This window comes from Botrytis porri, assembly GCF_014898465.1.
Source record: "Botrytis porri strain MUCL 3234 chromosome Unknown BPOR_005, whole genome shotgun sequence".
In the NCBI taxonomy this organism is placed as follows: domain Eukaryota; kingdom Fungi; phylum Ascomycota; class Leotiomycetes; order Helotiales; family Sclerotiniaceae; genus Botrytis; species Botrytis porri.
In genome coordinates, this window is record NW_024066079.1 from 2,412,194 (window position 1) to 2,432,670 (window position 20,477).

A 20,477-nucleotide genomic window follows, 5' to 3' on the forward strand; every position below is an offset into this window, starting at 1 on the left:
GTTGAGTGGATGGATTTATAGAATTGATATATCATGGAACGAAGAAAAAACACAGTTTGATGTGTGGAAATGAGGGGGAGAAAGGGTTAGCATAGCTGTATGGCGTGTGAAGCGAAATGTTTAAATGGAATATAATGTGATATGCGTTGTCTCCATCACTGGTGTTTACTTTCTGCCTTGATAATCATGCAGTTAGTAGTCAGTCAGTCCATGTGTTTCCTCTCTCGTATGTGGCTCACTACTTGCTCTCATATCACATGTTCAGATGTTCATATCGATATTCTCGACCATTTATGTTGTGATTAATTCATAATTGGGAATTGATCATTGGTAGGGGAAACGGGAATGGTATGTAGGTAGGTAGGTGGGTGGATGGGTGGGTATACAGAATAAATAAGAAATAAGAAAGAAGAAAGAAATTAAGCGAGGTACTTGTGCCTTGAGGTTGATGGTGATGGTGTGGGATGCACGAGATGAAGTTGATTGTGTATGTGTATGCGTATAGTAAGTGTATTTATGTGTGGATATATCTAGAGAATTTATTTTGATTTTGTTTTCATATTAGTGTTTGATATTGATATTCTTTGCTTTTGGGGGGTTGGGTATAGGTAATGAGGATTGGGGATAAAGAGTCGGGGGCTGGGAGTTGAGATTTGAGGTGTAAAGTGTAAAGTGTAAAGTGTAAAGGGTATGTCTTTGGAGATTTTATTTGGGTTTGAGATTTTGTGGTTGTAGTTGGTATATATATATATTGTTTACTAGGTAGATACTGAGATATTGTATATGGTTTTAGGAAGAAGGAAGAAGGAAATGAGGGGGGGGAGAAGAGGGAAGAGAAGGAGGAGAAGGGATAGTGGAAGTGGAAGTGGAAGTGGAAGTGGAAGTGGAAGTGGAAGTGGAAGTGGAAGTGGAAGTGGAAGTGGAAGTGGAAGTGGAAGTGGAAGTGGATTGAAAAGGGATAGAGGATGAGGATGAGAAGGAGGGGAAGGGATAGAAGAAGAGAAGAGGAAAAGCTAAAGGAGAAGCTAAAGAAGAGAGAAAAAGAAGATGTGAGGGAAGTTAGTTTATTTTCTGAATGAGGTTTGTAATTGAGTTTTGTCTTTTATCTTGTAGTATCATGCATGGTATTGCTAGGTAGCTAGGTTAGTATCTTTTCTATTTTGTATATCAGGATTACTTGGGCCTGGGAATTTGGATTAGTGGTGCTTGTGTTTCTTGAAAGGGGGGTTTCGGTGGAAATTTAGGGGGAAGGGTGGATCAGATACACTTTTTTCGTTTCGAAAAGTAGGTCTGAAAAGTTAAAAACTAAGGTGTGTTGCGCTTCTCAGAGATGATGTGCTGGGGAATCTGGATGATCTCTTGTGAGATGTGTAGTGAAAATCTTTTCTCTTCATCTTCTTTCAATATCCGTCATGTCACTATTCATCGCTTCTATTCTCTTATATTAAACAGATCTATTGAACTTTGTTGTACATCTCAAAAGCATTCGTTCTAAGAATCTAATCGTTCGTTTGTGGAAATGTGTAATAAGCCTTTCTATTCTCTTTTCTTCTTTCCTGTCAAATTCGTATGAAGATCTGTTATACATCTCAAAGATAATATCTCTAAAACCCTGGGTGATCTCTTTTCAAGATATTTGCAGCAATAAACCTTCTTCATCTCGAGTCTCCATTCCCTTCTCATCTAAATACGCACTGCACAATTCTACCCCTTTCTCTCGACAAAGACTCTTAAAGTTTTATTGCATATCTTAGTTCGTCCTGAGAATTCAATAGTTCGTTTTGGAAGATATGCAACAAAACTTCTCTCTCTCCGTCTTCTTTCACATTCGCTAAATGATTATTTCTTCTTACCCCTTTCTCCTTTCTCAGAAGTTTTGTTGCATATTGTAAAGCTCTCTTCCTGAGAATCCGCCAGTTCGTCCTGATAATCTAGCAGTTCGTCTCTGAAGATGTGCAACAAAATCCTATATCTCTTTCTTCCAATTGAGATTTGTTGCATATCTTGGGTTGTTTCGTCATGAGAATCCAACAGTTCTTCCTTTCGAGATATGCAACAAAACTAATTTTCGTCCTTTCCATCTCTTCTATCAAACAGGTCTGTCAAACTTTTGTTGCACCTCGCAAACCCTTCTTCCTGAGACCCCAACAGGTCTTCCTGAGAATCCAACAGTTCACTTTCGAAGACATGCAACAAAACTCCTCTCTATGCCATCTATCCGCAGAGATTTGTCGTGTATCTTAGAGCAATCTCCCTGAAGATCTAACTAACAGTTCTTTTCTTAAGATGTACAACAAAACTCTTCTCTCTATACCATCTCCATTCATTTTCTGAATTTCATTGTATATCTCAAGATAATCACCATGAAAATGCAGACGTTTTTCTTTCGAGATATACAATAAAACTTCATCTCCTCTATCACTATCACTATCTCCATCACCATCCCATCTCACCCTTTCCCACACAAACCAATCTCCACTCCCCATTCCCGAGTCCTAAAACTCTATAGCCCACAGCCCTCAATGCACCTTATATCTTGAGAATCTTCCTTGCCCAATCCCCTTTTCCTCCTCTTCTCCTCTCCTTCTCTCTCGCTTCTCCTCTTTTCCCATCCGCCCTCTTCTTCTTTCCTCTTTCTCACACTCAAACCCAAATCCATACCCAAACCCATCCTCCCCCCCTAATTTCCAAATCCATACCCAAACCCATCCTCCCCCCTAATTTCCAAATCCCCAAACCATCCTTAATTTCTCAATTCAAGTTCAAGCTCAAGCCTCAGCTGTTGTATTTTCAGGAGATAAAATGTTCTGCCCTCACTATATCAAATTCCTCTACTTCAACATTCATAACTCATACCTCACACTTACACTCACACTCCATCCACGTTAAATCTCAATCTCAATCTGGTCGCTCAATTCTCGCTGGTGATTTTATGACTTTGTGCGCTTAACTACCTAAGCAAGTACCATCGGACTCCCCAGCAAAGTAGTTTCATGCTCCACGTATGCACACCAATATCTGATACTAGTTTCAGAATTTTAAATTTATTCAAATTTGTATTATCCTACATACGACCAACAAAGACAATCCCCTAAGACAACCATCCAGATTTCCCATCACTTCCCATAAACCGAGCGAGACAACCCATATTATATTTTCTCTACTCACCCCTCGTCCTAGAAAGACTTAATCCTTTTTATTAACCAACTTCAACAAAGTTGCGAAATCCGGAGTTCCCAATCCAGTCACTGGATCCCATCCCTTTGTCGCATTCCAACTAGCATATGGTACGAATGGGGTTGGTAAGCCGGAGTACATATCGACTCCAGTGCATCCGGTGCTGCCTCCGTGAACAATATCGGTAAGACCTTTCTTACCGATCGAGTAGAGCCAAGGGTTGAGGAAACCGAGGGGTTTACGACCGGCATTTAGACGGGCATTGTTGAGAAGGGAGATGATACCTGCGAAAGCTGGGGAGGATGCACTAGTGAGAAGGGAATTTTAGTTGTGTTTTGGTTGGATTAGGAGATACGAGAAGAGAAAAAGGATTAAGGATAAGATGTTAGATTAAGAGGAAGAGATGGGAAAATAAGTCATACCTAGTTCCAGAAAGTAATTGATCTCGTGCAACTCCGGTGATAGAATCAACGTCCCTGATATAATATTAGCATGAAAACTCATAAGCTACTTCATATGGAAAGAAAATACTAACATAATATGGAATCTAACACCTTGTGCCGCAACATCTGGGAAACCACGGCCCTTAGGATTATAAAGACCCTTCCATCTAGAACCCAGAACCTTCAAGTATCCCTTAACAGCATCATCTTGATACGAAGGACGAGGCCATCTATCACTGAAACCACCTGAAGAGAAAGAAACCGCTGCTTCTGGTTCCACATATCGAGTTCCTCCTACTGAAGTAACATAAGGACAAGCTGCTGGGAAAATGGGCAAGAATCGTGTTGTGTTTTTTCCATCATTAGTTTGGCAAGCTGATCCCACACCGGTATCTCCAGATGAGAAAAGAATAGATACACCTCTCATACCTAATTGACCGAACATCTTACACACGGTTTTAGAATAAGCTTCTGGAACAGATTGTTCATCTTCTCCGTATGAAGTTGTGATTGTTTGTGGTAATTGGTTGTTCGGGAGACTCAACATATAGTTAAGATAGTCCAAATATGGTTCATTTTGATTGCCGTCTAATGATGGTTGATCGAGATCTGGAACGAGAAATCCTAGACCACCAGTACTGTAGTAAGTAATATTGGTATCGAAACCCATGGCAGCAACATATTGAATATCTAAATTCGCTTCTCCGTCATCGTTTGTTGAGTTTTGTGTATCCAAACCTCCATTGATGAGTGCATAGGAGAAATTTTGGCTAACAGCATATGGAGCATATTTCTCCAAGAAAGCTTCTAGACCATCATACTTTGCCCATTGACCAAGGTATCCAGCGACTCCTAGACGTGACTCGGGATTTGCCTTAGCAGTGTAGTTGCCAATATTGTAAAGATCTCGTAGACATTGAGGAGTAATGGTAGCATTGCAGGCAGTAGTATTGAGTGCTGGTAAAGAAAGAGCACCAAAGTCCTCACGGAATACTTGGCTGCGTTGAGTTCTAATTTGACCAAACCTGGTTGTAGGTTGGATCATTGTAATGTGACTTGAAACCTCTCTTGGAATAGAATATCCCAATGTTCGAATCTGCTTGTTGTGTTTCTGATCTTGATGAGCGTAGTAATGGAAAGTGGTATTCAACATATCCTCCGCTTGCTTAATTGAAGTACGAAAGTTGATCCATTCTCCATCATTGTGGATGTTTGACTCGGAGATACCAGATTTTTCCAACCATGATAAAACGGCTTGAGTAGTTTGATCAGCTGGCTTGATGAATCGTTTAAGCTCTTCACGCTCGAGATGTTGACCGTATTCGACATGATCAGGTGATGAGACAGCATAAAGCTTCTGCTCGAAAAGTTCATGATCTGGTTGTTCCAAAGCAATTCGAAGCTTGATTGTTTTGTATGGTCGAGGTTTCTCAAGTTGAGCCCAACCTTGCGGGATTTCGCGAAGCGATTCCAAGAGCTCCATGGAAGACTCGCATGCAGCAAAGCTACATACTGCCAAACCAGAAACCACGCGAGAGAACTTCATCTTGATCTTCAGAGTTGAGGTGTTAGTAATGTTGTATTGCCCTTTTTGGTAATGGTGATCAACTCACGATGTTAAGCCCTAGAAAGGACTACGAAGATGTATCAACAAGAGAACACCAGTAAAATCAGAGGTGTCGAAGTTGGACTTGGAAGGAAAGAAGTGACCAGCGAGATGGGAATTGCCTGCCTTTTGTACTTGATTATATTTTTATTGATCGCCTTCGCCTTTGGCTCCATAGAAGAGGGGAAGATGGTAAAAAGTATTGTTATCTTATTCACGTAATGTAAGCCAAGAAAGATGTGAAGTATATGTTACAAAAGAGGCAGGTGCTATCGGCCGAATCTCTTGGTCTAATGGTGCCATTCGTCGTCCTCAAAGATCCATTTGAGTCTATGATGGTTGGAATTTACTGAATTTCATATCATTGCTCTCTAACAACAAAAGCTGCCCCTTATCAATCTATCGTTGTCGTGGTATCGCTCTCTCGAAAAACATAGGATAAGATTGACACAAGACGCGAACATATCCTTTGGTTCCTGATCTTGCCCATCATGCCATTACTTGATCTCAGCTTACAATTCGGCTTGGTCCACCATACCTGCATGTTCGACACGGCTTGGATACACACTTATGCTCATGTCCTGCATTTCACTCGAAATGTAACCGATATGAAGTTGTACAACTCTATCACCATCCGGATTCGGGTAGTATCCCCGCCTTGTCCCAACACCTGGGCAGTGAACGATGCACGACGCCTTGGTATTTACACACTACTCCTGGAATATATGCAAGTATCCCACCATTGTGATTGGATGGATATTCGATTTACCAGCCTTGGCTGGCATTGTGAGCATAACGAATTGATAAGTACCATTGATTGGTTTCTTTACTTCATTACCGCAGATGCAGGTGCAAGATAAGATATGCGGGGATTGTGTTAAAGGAAACGGATGAATGAATGGGCCAGTTTAACGATTAGGTTAGAGTTGTATTTTTTGATCATCAATTGATAAATGAAAGTTAATGAAAGTTGTGATGTGGTGGAAATTATGTAGAAATGAAGGAGTGATAAGTTAATCGAAATAATAGATAGTTATCGGCATCGGAAAATCCATTTCGGGTCCCAACGGTCGGGTGGCTACAGATTGATCATCAAATCAAATTCTTCTTCGATTCAAGATATTCATTCAAACACTTTCATACCCAACCAAGAGCCCCCCCCCAGATACTCGAGTACATCTAAATCACTCGAATATCTATCAAAATGTCTACAGAACCGATTTCAGTCTTGTTTGTCTGCTTGGGAAACATTTGTCGTTCAACCATGGCGGAGGGAATCTTTAGATCCATGGTCTCCCAGGGTCCTTACGCATCCTTGATATCTAATGTTGATTCATGTGGTACCTTCATTCCGGTTAAGATTTCCTTTAGATATTTAGAGATTAATCTTTGCATGTAGGAACTGCAGCTTATCATACCGGATCTTCCCCAGATTCACGGACTATGGCAATCCTTAGAGAGAATGGAATTTGTGATTATAAGCACAAGGCTAGAAAGGCAAGCTTTATCTGATACATTCATCACACTGTTGGTTGAACTTTGTTTATTGACATCTCGTCTAGGTTTCTATCAATGATTTCAAGAACTTTGAATACATCTTTGCTATGGATAGCAACAATCTTGAAGATCTTCTCTCCTTGAAACAGAGAACTGAGGGTAAAGCCAAAGTTATGTTATTTGGAGAGTATGCAGGAGGTTCTAGCCCCGAGGAAGTAGATGATCCTTACTATGGTGGGAATGATGGCTTCAAGGCTGCTTATGAACAGTGTACGAGGTTTTCTAAGAATTTCTTGAAGTCGACGTTTCCGGATGTTGAGAAATGAAGGAGATTTGATGTTATGATGCCATGATGCCATGTATATATGGATAGAAGGTTAGAGATCACAATTATATGAATGCTCATTAGTCCATGTATTAGCGGGGGATGCAATTTGACTTTTTGAGAAGCTTTGTACGCCGTACTACTGTATCATGATGACATGCATGGGAAAGTCTTCTTGTCATAGTGATTTTTATGTCATTATCCAAATGTCGGTGAGCATACTAGGTATTTATTAGGATGAGAAGATGGGATTAAGTGTCTGTCAACATAAATTCTCTCTCAAAGAAACGGTGCCAAGACGAATAGCAACCGCATTCTTGTGAATCAACAAGTCTCAAGCATCCGAAGTAAAGAAACCTTTCAACTTCTCATGTATACGACATGATTACCTATGCGCATGAAGGCTGACATGAAGATTGACCACGACCGTTGAAGCAAACTCCCCTCCCCCACCATGGAAAACCCCACTGGATATTAGGTATTCGAATGATGAACCTCCAACATAGCAAACATGTAATTAATGAAATCTTTTCCGATACTACCAAAGTGCACTGCCAACATTCAACAGCTGAAAGGACGCTGCATATGCGTTGCCTTGATTCGTATTTGCAATCGTTCGGACCACTTACAGCCATTATGGATGATTGAACGCGAATCTTTCAGTATCTCAGCCACCATATTCAAGAACTTGAGAAACTCGAGATGTACTTTATAACCCGTGAATATATTACCAAGACAAAGTCAGGTATGAATATAAAGCATGAATGTGACGTCGGAAAATCGGGAAAATCGATCGATGTCATTGAAACCATACGGTAGATGCTTGAACCTTTATACTCAGCCTCAAACGTAGGCTTCCGAGAGTTACCTATACCCAAAAAAGCTTCCCGCTCAAAGGCTCTCTCTCTCTCTCTCTCTCTCTTTCTCACTCTTTCTCACATGGATCTTTGAAGCATCTGCCGATGGTGGCATTTCTTGCATAGCCGCACCTGTAATGTCCAAAAAAGGCTATGTATGAAAGGCCAAATGATCATTGATTGGTTGAATGGAGAATTTGAAGTCTTGCTGCGGAACCTTGCCATGTGCACGTGGTGGATGAATGCATTTGGTTTTAGTGAAGTTTCTATTTTGAGACCATTTTTATAGTTCTTACCTAGTTCTGGGAGCGACGTGTTTCCCTAAACTCTTATATTAGTATGTATGTAGTGCAGCGCTTCGTATACTGATGATTTGACAAAGAGATCCTTATGAGCCACGATTAAGAATAAGAGGCTTTCTAATATAGATTCCGCTTTTTGGGTGAGAGAAGTGAAAAATGAGAAATGGGAGGCTGGGCAATTGGGAACAATACGCGTATATCAAATATATATCAAATATATATCAAATATATATCAAATATATAGTTAATGTAATGATATTATTGTGACACTTGATACCCTGCTTGAATGTAGATCTGTATCTCTCCAGATCTAAGATAATTATCCAATCTTCTCTCGACTCACGAGCCAACAACGTTTACGTACCCAGCGTCATTTCTTTGAGGGGAGGGGAGGGAAATCTGCTCCGTGCTATCCAAAACACCCAAACTCACCTACTATCGATATCTGATGATATGAAACCTTAGAACTGTCTTTCTACAACTCGAGTACCAAGTAGATACAAGATAATCACCACCATGTACAAAAGTTACAAGGGATCTTCTAGGATTACTTTGCCTTGGCAACCACTTTCTGATCATCCACTCGGTTTATCACAATCCCTACCAAATTTCTAACATCCTTTTTAATGCGCGGCCCTTCTCAAGGTGAAACCACCTCTCACAAGCAGAATTCTGTCTTAACTCGGAACAACCTTGCCCAGAAAATATTGCCATCTCTTCTAACTTCTGTCTTCTGTGCTTTCGTATCTTCGTATCCTGACTCTCGGAGCATAAGGAAGGAAAGAATAGGGGTGCAGAAAAGTTAATTCCAACCCTACGCATCAACTGAACCCATCTACAACCTTGCACATCTCACTTGGAGGATTGACGGCAAGACATTCCCAACTGAGCTTGAGCCCATCGCAAGGAACCTCATTTTGCTCCCACGCAATCCCCTTCACCCCACAGATCTCATCACAAATAGGAAGGTTAATTTGATACATCGATACCATGTCCTATAATCGATTAGGTATGTCCTCCTATCTATTTTCGCACATCTATTTTCCACCTCCCAAGCACACGTTATCCGAGTTTCGCATGGTGATAGCAGTGAATGATTCTCAAAATCGGAATCAAATCGTCTTGTTGTCTTGAAGACCATTCACGTCGACCAGTGTATCCAGTTTTGCGGCGCATAGCAACCAACACGAAAAGGCACAATCAAGTTGAACTTTGCTGCGCAAGAAGGATTCCTTGATGGAATACTGAATCACTTTAAACATTCACTCTACCTTCCGCTAGGACAGGCAGAAACATCATCTCTTCTTGTGGAGAGGACTATTTACAAAATACACACTTTTTGTTTGTTTATAATAAGCCTTTCTAATATTCAGCCTACACAGATCCGACGGGCCAAGGCCAAGACGATTATTACAATATGAATAATAGACATCAGTCGCCGCACCCTCAAGGGTACCAACTAGAAGATGCGCCATATGGAAGACCACATACCACTTCACCCAGTCCTGGAATGCACAATCTCGAGATACCTATGGGTCCTGGAGCACATAGAGTTGGAACACCAAGTGATCAGTTGCAAGCTCAACCATCTGTAAGTATATATTTGGCTGAGCCTTGTGCCTGCAGAGAGATATCATTATAGCTAATGTGTATCATACAGTATTCGGTCGAACATTTAGATCAAAGCCAATACCATCAGCGCATGCCCCTCAATCTCACTCAAAGCTACGACTCGGAATATTCTCTAGATCCTAACGCGCATCACGATGCTTACTACCAACCTCCATACCAACCCTCTCCTCATGAAGAACACCCTTTACATAATTACCCCCCAGCGCAAGACCCCTACTACAATGACGATGATGACCATCAACCAATTCTACAATCGCACGAACCTTATGGTCCAGATCCGCACTCAGCTAGTGGCACCGATTATAAAGGTGGTTATGACGGGGCTGGACAATCTCCATCTGCGACGCCTGTACCTACGCTAAGAAGATACAAGACGGTTAAGGAAGTTCAACTGTTTAATGGAAATCTCGTACTTGATTGTCCGATTCCTCCCAAGCTTTTAAACCAAGTCAATCATGCACCACCACCGGAGAGAGATGAGTTCACACATATGAGATACTCAGCCGCAACATGCGACCCCAGTGAATTTTTCGAGGAGCGCTTTACATTGCGACAAAAACTCTTTGCAAAGCCTCGGCATACAGAACTCTTCATCGTTGTTACAATGTATAATGAAGATGATGTATTGTTTGCTAGAACAATGCACGGAGTTTTCAAAAATATTGAATTCATGTGCACTCGCAAGGATAGTAAAACATGGGGAAAGGATGCTTGGAAGAAGATTGTAGTGTGTGTGGTCAGTGATGGACGTGCTAAGATTAACCCAAGAACAAGAGCTGTTTTGGCTGGTTTGGGAGTTTATCAAGATGGAATTGCGAAGCAACAAGTCAATGGCAAGGATGTGACGGCACATATCTACGAATATACAACTCAAGTCGGAATTGCTTTGAAAAAGGATATTGTTACACTCACACCAAAACAGCAACCCGTTCAATTGCTTTTCTGTTTGAAGGAAAAGAATCAGAAAAAGATCAACTCTCACAGATGGTTCTTCCAAGCCTTTGGTAGGGTACTTGATCCTAATATTTGTGTACTCATCGATGCTGGTACAAAACCAGGAAAGGATTCGATTTATCATCTATGGAAAGCTTTCGATTTGGAACCACATTGTGCAGGAGCTTGTGGTGAGATCAAAGCCATGTTGGGTCCGGGAGGAAAGAATTTGCTCAATCCATTGGTTGCTACCCAAAATTTCGAGTACAAGATGAGTAATATTCTGGACAAACCTCTTGAATCGGCATTTGGATTCATTTCGGTGTTGCCAGGTGCTTTCTCTGCATATCGATATGTTGCGTTACAAAACGATAAAACTGGAAATGGGCCACTGGAAAAGTACTTTGCAGGAGAGAAAATGCACGGAGCAAACGCTGGGATTTTCACTGCTAATATGTACCTTGCCGAAGATCGTATTTTGTGTTTCGAATTGGTATCAAAGAGAAATTGTCACTGGATCTTACAATACGTCAAGTCTGCTACTGGAGAAACCGATGTACCGGATACAATGGCCGAACTTATTTTGCAACGTCGAAGATGGCTTAACGGAAGTTTTTTCGCTGCTATCTATGCTCTTGCTCATTTCTATGAAATTTTTCGCAGTGATCACAGCTTTTTACGAAAAATCATGTTCTTGATTGAATTCACATATCAAACAATTAACATGATCTTCGCTTGGTTCGCTCTTGGTAATTTCTTCTTGGTCTTTCACATCCTGACTACATCTCTCGGAAGTGCTGACTTACTGGGTAATGTTGGTGTAATTCTTGGTGTTGTTTTCGAATGGCTTTACTTGTTTACCCTTTTGACCTGTTTCATTCTGGCGCTGGGAAATCGACCTCAAGGAACGAACAAAGTTTATATGTCTATGGTTTATTTCTGGATCATCATCATGATGTGAGTATTTCCACTTTGTTTGATTTTCTCCTACTAACTGGCATAGATACCTAATGTTTGCTTCAATTTTCATCACGGTTAAATCAATTCAAACTCAAATTGCGAAAAACCAATTCAATTGGACGGATATTATCAAGAACCAAATCTTCTATACTCTGATCATTTCTCTCGCCTCAACTTATTTACTCTGGTTCATTTCTTCCTTTTTATTCTTCGACCCATGGCACATGTTCACATCTTTCCTTCAATATCTTCTTCTCACCCCAACATATATCAACATTCTCAACGTTTACGCTTTCTGTAACACTCACGATATTACATGGGGTACCAAAGGAGATGACAAAGCCGAGAAACTTCCATCCGCTGTGCTCAAAGCTGGTGGTAAAGTCGACGTCAACATTCCCACCGACGATGGTGATCTTAACGCTCAATATGAATCCGAAATGCGCAAGATTCAAATCAAAGCTCCACCCGAGAAACGTGAATTCTCGGCAGAAGAGAAGCAAGAAGATTATTACAAATGGTTCAGATCTTCAGTAGTGTTATTCTGGTTGGTTTGTAATTTTGCACTCACAAGTGCGGTGCTTAGTACAGCGGGCTTGGAAAAGATCGATACGAGTACTGATGATACGACGAAGAGTACGATTTATATGGCTGTGGTCTTATGGAGTGTGGCAGGATTGAGTTGTTTTAAGTTTATTGGTGCGATGTGGTTTCTGATTGTTAGGATGTTTAGAGGTGTTTAGTGTTCTAGAGAAAAAGGATATGAGTGAGGAACGGGAAGAATGTGGTTTTGAGAATCGAGGGTTTAAGATATGAATGCACTGGATATGCAATGCATGGATAGGATAGGATAGGATAAAGATACCCTAGTTAGCGGAGGTGGATAGGGGAGGTGGTACATGCAATTTGTATGTACTCGCGTGATTTTACCATTTTTTCTTTCTTCTTCTGTTATGATTCATTAGGAGCGAGAGGATTTGGGAATTCTTATGATTGCATGACTTATTACTTGGTCTCTTGTGAAGGGAAAGGGGTGGTATTTTATATTTATAGAATGGATGGAGTTTTGGGGGGTGGAGATGAGATGGGGGTAAGGGTTGTGGATGTGGATGACGAAAGGAAAGTGTAGAATATTAGGAGAAAGATTATAAAGAGATGATGAGGGGGGTATGAATATGAAATACGAAATATGAAATATGGATAACAAATATTCTTTGAAATGGTGTTTTGTGTGTGGGTGTGATTCATTTGTGGTGTGTAGTGTGTAGTGTGTAGTGTGGGCTATAATAAGCTGGAAGTAAAACTAAGGTAAGGTAATTGCAGATACGGGGAGATAGATAGTATGAAGGAGATCTTGCAAAATTAGCATGTATTGATAAATCTAAATCTTAAATATGAGTTGATTGCGGAGATGATATATATACCTAGTGAGTAGGTAGGTAGTGAGGTAGTTTAGTTAAAGTTTTTGAAGTTTTCGCGTGCATGATTGGGGGGTGGGGTTTAAGTCTAGGCAGGTTAAGGTTAACCGAATCGAATCGAAGGGAAGTGTCCTTAATTTTTGAGAGGTTGGATGAGTATGTTGATACATGTATACGTAGACGGAATTGGTGTGTGAATTATTGTGTGATATATTGATGTTTGGTATCTGATAGGTTTCTGTTTTGTCTTTTGAGAGATTTATATAGTTAGTTACTTGTTTCTTTTAATTGATTGTCGTTTTATCTACTCAAATAAGATTACTTACCTACCTACTTTATATGATCCATATATAATTACTCAGCAATCCATCAAACATCATCTCGCGCTATACCCCCTTCCTCCCTGGTTCAAAATCACAATGCACCCAATCTCTCCCAAACCAACCCATCTCATCCTCCTTACCTGCCACGCTATCTATGTTTCCGGCCCCCTCGAGCTCGAATCCTCATGGCTTCTCGCTCCCTTCCAAAAAGCCGGTCGAGAATGGATCACCTTTATTAAACACATTACGCGTGCAGCAGAATTATGGAGGGGAGATGAGAATAGTTTGTTAGTGATAAGTGGGGGGTTTACGAGAGGAGAGGTGTGCAGGAGTGAAGCGGGAGGGTATTTTGATGTGGGGGTTGAGAGGGGGCTGTGGGTAGTGGGGGATTTGAGGACGGAGAAGGGAGGGGGAAGAATTGTGCTGGAGGAGGAAGCGTTGGATAGTTGGGAGAATTTGGTGAGGGGGTTACTGGCTTTTTGGAGGGAGACGGGGGGGTGGGCTGAAAAAATCATGATTGTGAGTCATGGGTTTAAGAGGGAGAGGTTTGGGAAGTTGCATTGTGGGGTTTTAGGGTTGGGGATGGGGACGAGTTTTGGTCCTAGTAGGGAGAGGAATGATCGAGAGGATGGGAATGGGAAAGGAAAAGGAGTGGAAGTTGTATTCGAAGGAATCAATCCCGAATTTATGGATAAGGAGAGTGAGGAGTTTGATGCGGAGAAATGCGAGGATACGATGAAAGGGGAGAGGGAAAGGGGTTATGGGGAGTGGGAAAAAGATCTATGGGGGACGGGGATGGTGTTAAGGGGGAAGAGGGGAGGAAGGGATAAATGGGGTGTGAAAGGGGAGGAGAGAAGATTGTTTGAGAGTGAGGAGGAGAGGGAGAGGAGTGGGTTGAAAACGAGGTGGTTGGAAGAGAGGGAGGGAGTGAGGAGAGAGGAGGTGATTGTGGAGGAGGGGAGTTGGCCTTGGAATTGTTAGGAGGGTGGTAGGGTGATGAGTGGGTTTGTGAGGTTTGGGATAGATGGATATGTATTTTTATCATTTCTGCGAACTCAAAATTCAAAACAAAACTGAAGACTTTGACACCAAGTTCATTTGTGATGGTGTACACTCCACGTCTTTTTTCCTTCTTTGAATACGGAATATCTTCAACTCAACGGGCTGAAAGTAATTCTATTCCCAAGGAAAGTCTTGATAGAATTATAATCACTCCATTCAATACTTGTCTTGAGTTTATTGATTTGCAATGGTTTGAATTCTAGGAGAGTTTCGTTGAGATATTACTAAATAGGTAGCTAATCTCTTTCACTGACATCATAAAGATCATCTAGAAAGGAAAGCGAGAAAGTTAGAGCTTAGGCTAGATGGATTTCGCTTATTATGGCAGGAACTCTTCAACGTGAAAGAAAGGATTTAGAAAGTTGTGTACCAAAAAGGCGATTGCTCTTTCTCTATTCCAGATTTACGCTCGATTTACTTGGAGTGGGTTGTTATTTTTAAGGATTTTATTTGAATATGGAATTACATGTCTACCTAGTAGAGTCTCCCAAGATGAATCCAAGTTTTGAAATATTGCGAAATGTAGACTTGCAACTCTGATAATTTTCACAGTCGCTCTTTCGTTATTTGTACTTTTAAATGTGGAGATGATGATGATATGAGGAGAATGAACTTTTCTTGCTGCAAAAACAGAACCTCGAGAGTTGGTGATGAAGATATATAGACTTGATTATTTCTCTTCCTTTTCTTGTTTTCTTTTCCCTAATAGGAAATAGGTAGGAAATAGATGTATACGATACCAGCATCACAGATCCTAGCTACGTAATATAATTCTGCATCATCCTCTCTCACACTCTGGCCTTTGGCACTGGTTCGCGTTTATATGCTCTCATTCTCATGATCGCCTTCGCTCAGAAAGGGCTAGAAAGGAACGCTCAGTCAATATTACTTCACTCTTCATTCATTCAAGCTCCCTTGACTTAAACTGGCCAACCTTTGGAGTCAAACGACGTCTTTCAGTTAGGTAAACTGACCTCCTCAAGCATTATTACAATCCGCCTGAGATATGCACGGGAGTTGTTTTGGCTAAATCAGACGATAGTACCTAGGTATGTTGTTACTATTCTAGATGAGTTTGGGACTCTTTACTTCATACCTTCCTCTCCAAAATCTATCCTCTCCTTCACTATTTCCAACCTCATCTCATTTCGTTCAAGTGTCAGCTGATCACCTCAGATATCAAGGCATGATCGATTCATTCACAACTACCACCGAGAATTCACTTTCGCTTTTATAGAATAAGCTTAATTTCGGAATCGGTAACTGTACCGGCCAATATTTAAACCGCTCTATTTAAACCTCAACCTTTTACCTCATGTTACAAAATTCTCGGCCCATCAACCGCATAACTATTCTCAATACAAAATTCGTACCGCAAACCTTCTACATCTTCTCCACTTGAGAAAGTACCCATCTACACCTTCACACACATCTCATCAACATTACAGCAGATCCAAAAAAATGTCTTCGATAAAAAATGAAAGCGCACCTCCTTCTCGTTCAAATTCCATTCCACCATACGTATCTGACTCGGAACCCGAATCGGGTTCACTTTCTCCGCAGCGAGAAAATGGAAATCGACATGATGACCGCGAGTTTATGAATGGATATACTCATTTTTATTATCGAGATGGAGGTGGAAATGGAGGTTCTTATTATGGCCATCGTCGGGTTGAACGACCGGGTGGATACGAATATGAGAATGATGATGGTATGAATAGATTTGGTGATGAGTATATTAGAAGAGAGGATGATGGCGAGGAGAGAGATGACAACGAGCAAGACGAAAACGAGAACGAAGATTACGAGCAAGAAATCAAAAACGAAGATTCATCAGAACCAGAACTTGAACTCTCAATCGAAATCGACGATATGCAAATGAACGTTCCACTTACCCAACAAATCCTACTTTCAGACATGGAAGGTTCAGAAGACGAACTCAACTCGGATAGAAACTCCTCAACCGCGTCTGAGGATTGGCGTAACATGAACTTCAACCGAGACGATGAAATTGCTACTCCCGCTCTTCCCACCCAAGAAGAAATCATGGCTACTGAGGTGGAACTTCAAAAGCAAATATATAAAGCCCTTCAGGAGGAGAAAATTCGTCAAGATATAGCTGCTGCCAATCATAAACCTACTCCTGATCCCAGTCCCACCATTCGATTTCTCGCCGTCGGAGCAGATATGTGCGAGGAATTCATGGAAATTCTATGTCCGGATGTAAAATTAATTGGAATAGGTAGATTAGATGGATGGATGTTTTGTGTTGATGAGAAGGTTGAGGGAGTGTGTTGTTATCGAAATATCGTACCGAATGCGAACTTGGAGAAAGAGGAAGTAGAAGCAGAATATATTACTGTTGATAAAGTCGTCTATGGATTGATTTGGGAGGTTCATGAGAACACACTTTATACGCTTCTTGAGATGGATAAGAAGGGATGCGAACCTCAATTCGAAATGGCGCGTGTGGATGTTATGAAATTGGAATGCAAAAGTTTTGGACGAGCGTTTGGAATGGGGTGGGGATTGAAGAGGGAGTTGAAGGAGGTAGGGATGGAGAAGGATGTGGTGGTTTTTACGGGAACACCGGGGGGTATAGGATTAGGGGAGGGGTATAATGAGGGGGTTAATAGGGGAATTGTGGAGGGCTGTATGAGAGGAATTCCGGATGAGTGGGTGGAGAGTGATGTGAGAACTTGGGTACAGTATCCTTATGTTCCGGTACCGATGAAGTAGAGGTTGGATGTGGAGTTGACGGAGGGACGTTGAAAAAGTTTGTTGGAAGGAATCTTCTGAATAGAGCGAGAAGAAGTTTGAAAGACACACGAGGGAAACTTTCTCTAAGTGGAGTCTCAAAAAATTAGGTATGATTCATACAATCTCGCAAGCGGAATTGAGGATAATCTTATGGTATATGCCATGCTGTTCTATGACTGGAGAAATGGGAGAAGTGCAGACATAGACTTTGAGCTTCATGATGAACAGATTACTTCTGTTTGTTTCTGAGTGGATAGGAGAAGCATCTGCATTGATGATAATATAGAATGCCGTTGGTTGAGTTTAGAGTAATTTAAAAAGTCTGACAACGAATGATAATCAATCAATCAATTCATCGCTGTGCTTGTAAGACAACTATTCTCTTGCATGTTGGGGAAAGTAATTGTGACTTCAATGCCCGATATATCCAATATGTAGTGATGTGCGAAACAAAGTAGTAAAAACTTGACAAAAAGAGAGGTGCTAGCAAATTTGGTATAAACATCAAACAAGAGATAGAAGGATAGAATACTTGAGAGAACCAATCTACCTAGACATATATATCGACCAACTCCCACAATATATATATATAGCCCAACAATCCCCCTCCTCATTCTTCTCTCCCCCATAAAACTAAATTTTTGCCTGACTACCCGTAGCCTCTCCCATCTTCCCCGCCAACGTCTCATTCACAAACTCCACCGTGTCACCCAGCATATCCTTACTAAACGCATGGCCCACCCCAGGATACACTCTATCATCCACAAACAAGCCTCCTTCCTTCCACCACCCCGTTTGCGCATCCGTTGCATTTTTAAAAAATTGTAGAAAGGGCGCAGAACAATGATAGGGGACTAACTTGTCGTCGGCGCCGGAGCAAACGAGAATACGTTTGTGGGCGAGTTTTTGAGTGAGGATGGGTGTGTAGAGGGAATGGGCATGGGGGGATGGTGGGGAGGTAGAGGGAATGGGGGAGGTTCCGAAGAGGATGGATGCAGGATCCCATTTTTGGAGACTGGAAATTAGGGCGGGGGGAAAGTCTTTGCTGCCCTGGAAGGAGATGCCGGGGGGAGAGGTGGATGTGTAGGTGGGGAGTTTGGAGAGCCGCGCTCGGTCGGTCATTATTCCTGGAATGGGTGTTAGTAGGGGTGAGTGGTAGGCTGGTTTGTTTGTTGTGTGTATTCCCCCTTGTTTTGGACGTGAAGAGGATTGTTTTGTGTAGGAGTGAATTTGCTCTTTCATTCTTCGCTTGACTCCATCATCGACAGTGTTTACTGCTTGTTGAGTTTGTTTGGTGATTTCATGCGGTCATTGGGTAACTATTCCTAGATTGATCTTGGATTTAACCAATGTATTGAAGTTTGGAGGATTACACCTGACCGTTTTTGGATGAGTGAGTTTGGAGAGTTTTCTTTCCAAATGCATGGCTCACTCGAGGATCTCCTCTTCTTCGTCACAAAAATAGAAACAAGCTTATCTCCGGATACTCTGGTTAATCGAATCTATGACCAAGACCAACATATAGATGCAGAAATTGGATCATCCAACATGTAATATGTCTTTCTGGATCCTAACACTTGTGAAAGCGGACTTACGCATGTAATCCGGGCATCCAATAATCACAACACCAGCAGTGACTCTTGGATCAGCAAACAAAACTTGCCATGCTGAATGACCTCCGAGAGAGATACCCAAGACAAGGTGTTGATCGATGGAAGGGGAATCTCTGGTATTGAAGACGTAGGAAGGCAAATGATCTATCAGGAGACTTGTATCCATTGCGGTTCCATGAAATATACTATATTGAATGAGCCATTTTCAACACACGAATACTGCAAGGTGTCGAACCTGAACATATCTTGAGCATGAGTTTCATTACCATCTCTCCACGATTCATTTGCTAAAGCATTGACTTCTCTGCTTCCGTGATTTCTTTGATCAAAAGCGACCGCGATCAAACCGACCGTTCGATTTGAACCCGATAGTTGATTCCATTCTTGAATACACGTGGAAGCTACGTTTTCCATGATTTTCTTCGTTTGGAGTCGTGGGTGGAGAAGCCAGAGACATGATATGGATGTACATGATGGGGATATTTCCTCGAGACCATAAATGGTTGTTAGGATACCAGCGATGTGAAAAGTTTTTTCTGATACAGATATAGCTGAAGAAGAATTTTCAAGAGGATTAGGGGTAGCCATGGTATTTGAAGCGAGTCCTGGTATATACTCGAGTATTGAAAGCTAGATGGGGAAGCGAGCAACCGTTTGAACAAAGCTATTGAGCTCGGATGAGAAAATTATCAAGGTTAATAAAGGTGGTGTAGGATAAAAGAAAGAGTGGGGTTGTGAATGCAATGCAAGATCTTTTAATCTTTCAGATCTTCACTCCACTTACTCGTGGCAAGGGGTCTATCTGGTTGAATTAGTCAATATAAATAGGTAGTTTATAGATGTGGTGTGGTGTCTCCTTCCTCTCCCTGTGTCTTCCCCAGACGATGTTCGAATTTGAGCATATACCTAGGCAGTGTTTGACGATGGAAATGATAATATAATGAGGAGGTTTTATAGATATTTCCATACATAAATCTATCATCTGTGTATATATACGATGCACTACTACATCGTATATTACCCAAAACCTAGGCATAACTTTTCTAGAAGACGAAGAAGGCGCGGCAAATGGCAGAACGATTTAAAGGGGATCTACGGTGTACGGTGACCCCTAGTCAAACGTCATTTCCTATGTATCTAACAGTAATCCCTGGGAGATTGGCTCCCTTTTTACTTTGAAATACTAATAACCCTTACCTAGGAATTCTAATAATACAAAATCTCTAAACGACTTTTAATTATTCTTCGAGTATACATTTCGTAAGATACCTTCTTCGTACTCGAGTAGGTACATTTGAAACCTTTGAAACATTTTCAATTGTCAAATCTCTTGCACATTCTTTCAGTCGAGATAGGCACCTGTTACTCTGTACATTACCTCCCTATTTACTCGAGTATCCAGGTTAGTGATTGAGCTTTCGAACAGTGCAATCAACCAATTGGAAACGATCAACAGACCCATACCTTGGTTCCCCCTCAAAATCAACCACTCTCGAACACCCTTGGATCTGTCAATATTGTATTCACAACCCTGGACGGGAATTCGATTCGATTAACCTCTACAACCTA

The 20,477-nt window shown here is 41.3% G+C and overlaps 7 protein-coding genes across 7 annotated transcripts; 5 read left to right on the forward strand and 2 right to left on the reverse strand.

The window, feature by feature from the left end:
• Positions 1–783: 783 nt before the first annotated feature.
• Positions 784–969, forward strand: EAF01_004387 (uncharacterized protein; the record flags this gene model as incomplete). Its single annotated transcript, XM_038912641.1, has 1 exon — positions 784–969. One exon carries the CDS (start codon positions 784–786, stop codon positions 967–969), a length of 186 nt encoding a protein of 61 aa, XP_038772325.1.
• A 2,021-nt stretch (positions 970–2,990) lies between these two features.
• EAF01_004388 (uncharacterized protein) lies at positions 2,991–6,195 on the reverse strand. The gene is made up of 4 exons (XM_038912642.1): positions 5,234–6,195; positions 3,713–5,172; positions 3,600–3,653; positions 2,991–3,484 (listed from the first exon to the last, which is right to left on the reverse strand). The coding sequence occupies exons 2-4, from the start codon at positions 5,164–5,166 to the stop codon at positions 3,187–3,189; spliced, it is 1,806 nt and encodes a 601-aa protein (XP_038772326.1). The 5' UTR covers positions 5,167–5,172; positions 5,234–6,195; the 3' UTR covers positions 2,991–3,186.
• A 235-nt stretch (positions 6,196–6,430) lies between these two features.
• EAF01_004389 (uncharacterized protein) lies at positions 6,431–7,049 on the forward strand (the record flags this gene model as incomplete). The annotated part of the gene is made up of 3 exons (XM_038912643.1): positions 6,431–6,566; positions 6,626–6,723; positions 6,789–7,049. 3 exons carry the CDS (start codon positions 6,431–6,433, stop codon positions 7,047–7,049), a joined length of 495 nt encoding a protein of 164 aa, XP_038772327.1.
• A 2,148-nt stretch (positions 7,050–9,197) lies between these two features.
• On the forward strand, positions 9,198–12,475 carry EAF01_004390 (chitin synthase I; the record flags this gene model as incomplete). The annotated part of the gene is made up of 4 exons (XM_038912644.1): positions 9,198–9,216; positions 9,590–9,798; positions 9,868–11,729; positions 11,776–12,475. 4 exons carry the CDS (start codon positions 9,198–9,200, stop codon positions 12,473–12,475), a joined length of 2,790 nt encoding a protein of 929 aa, XP_038772328.1.
• Positions 12,476–13,569: 1,094 nt separating this feature from the next.
• On the forward strand, positions 13,570–14,454 carry EAF01_004391 (uncharacterized protein; the record flags this gene model as incomplete). Its single annotated transcript, XM_038912645.1, has 1 exon — positions 13,570–14,454. The coding sequence occupies one exon, from the start codon at positions 13,570–13,572 to the stop codon at positions 14,452–14,454; it is 885 nt and encodes a 294-aa protein (XP_038772329.1).
• Positions 14,455–15,996: 1,542 nt separating this feature from the next.
• Positions 15,997–17,274, forward strand: EAF01_004392 (uncharacterized protein; the record flags this gene model as incomplete). The annotated part of the gene is made up of 1 exon (XM_038912646.1): positions 15,997–17,274. The coding sequence occupies one exon, from the start codon at positions 15,997–15,999 to the stop codon at positions 17,272–17,274; it is 1,278 nt and encodes a 425-aa protein (XP_038772330.1).
• Positions 17,275–17,861: 587 nt separating this feature from the next.
• On the reverse strand, positions 17,862–19,698 carry EAF01_004393 (uncharacterized protein). The gene is made up of 3 exons (XM_038912647.1): positions 19,144–19,698; positions 18,891–19,093; positions 17,862–18,422 (listed from the first exon to the last, which is right to left on the reverse strand). The coding sequence occupies exons 1-3, from the start codon at positions 19,494–19,496 to the stop codon at positions 17,929–17,931; spliced, it is 1,050 nt and encodes a 349-aa protein (XP_038772331.1). The 5' UTR covers positions 19,497–19,698; the 3' UTR covers positions 17,862–17,928.
• Positions 19,699–20,477: the final 779 nt, after the last annotated feature.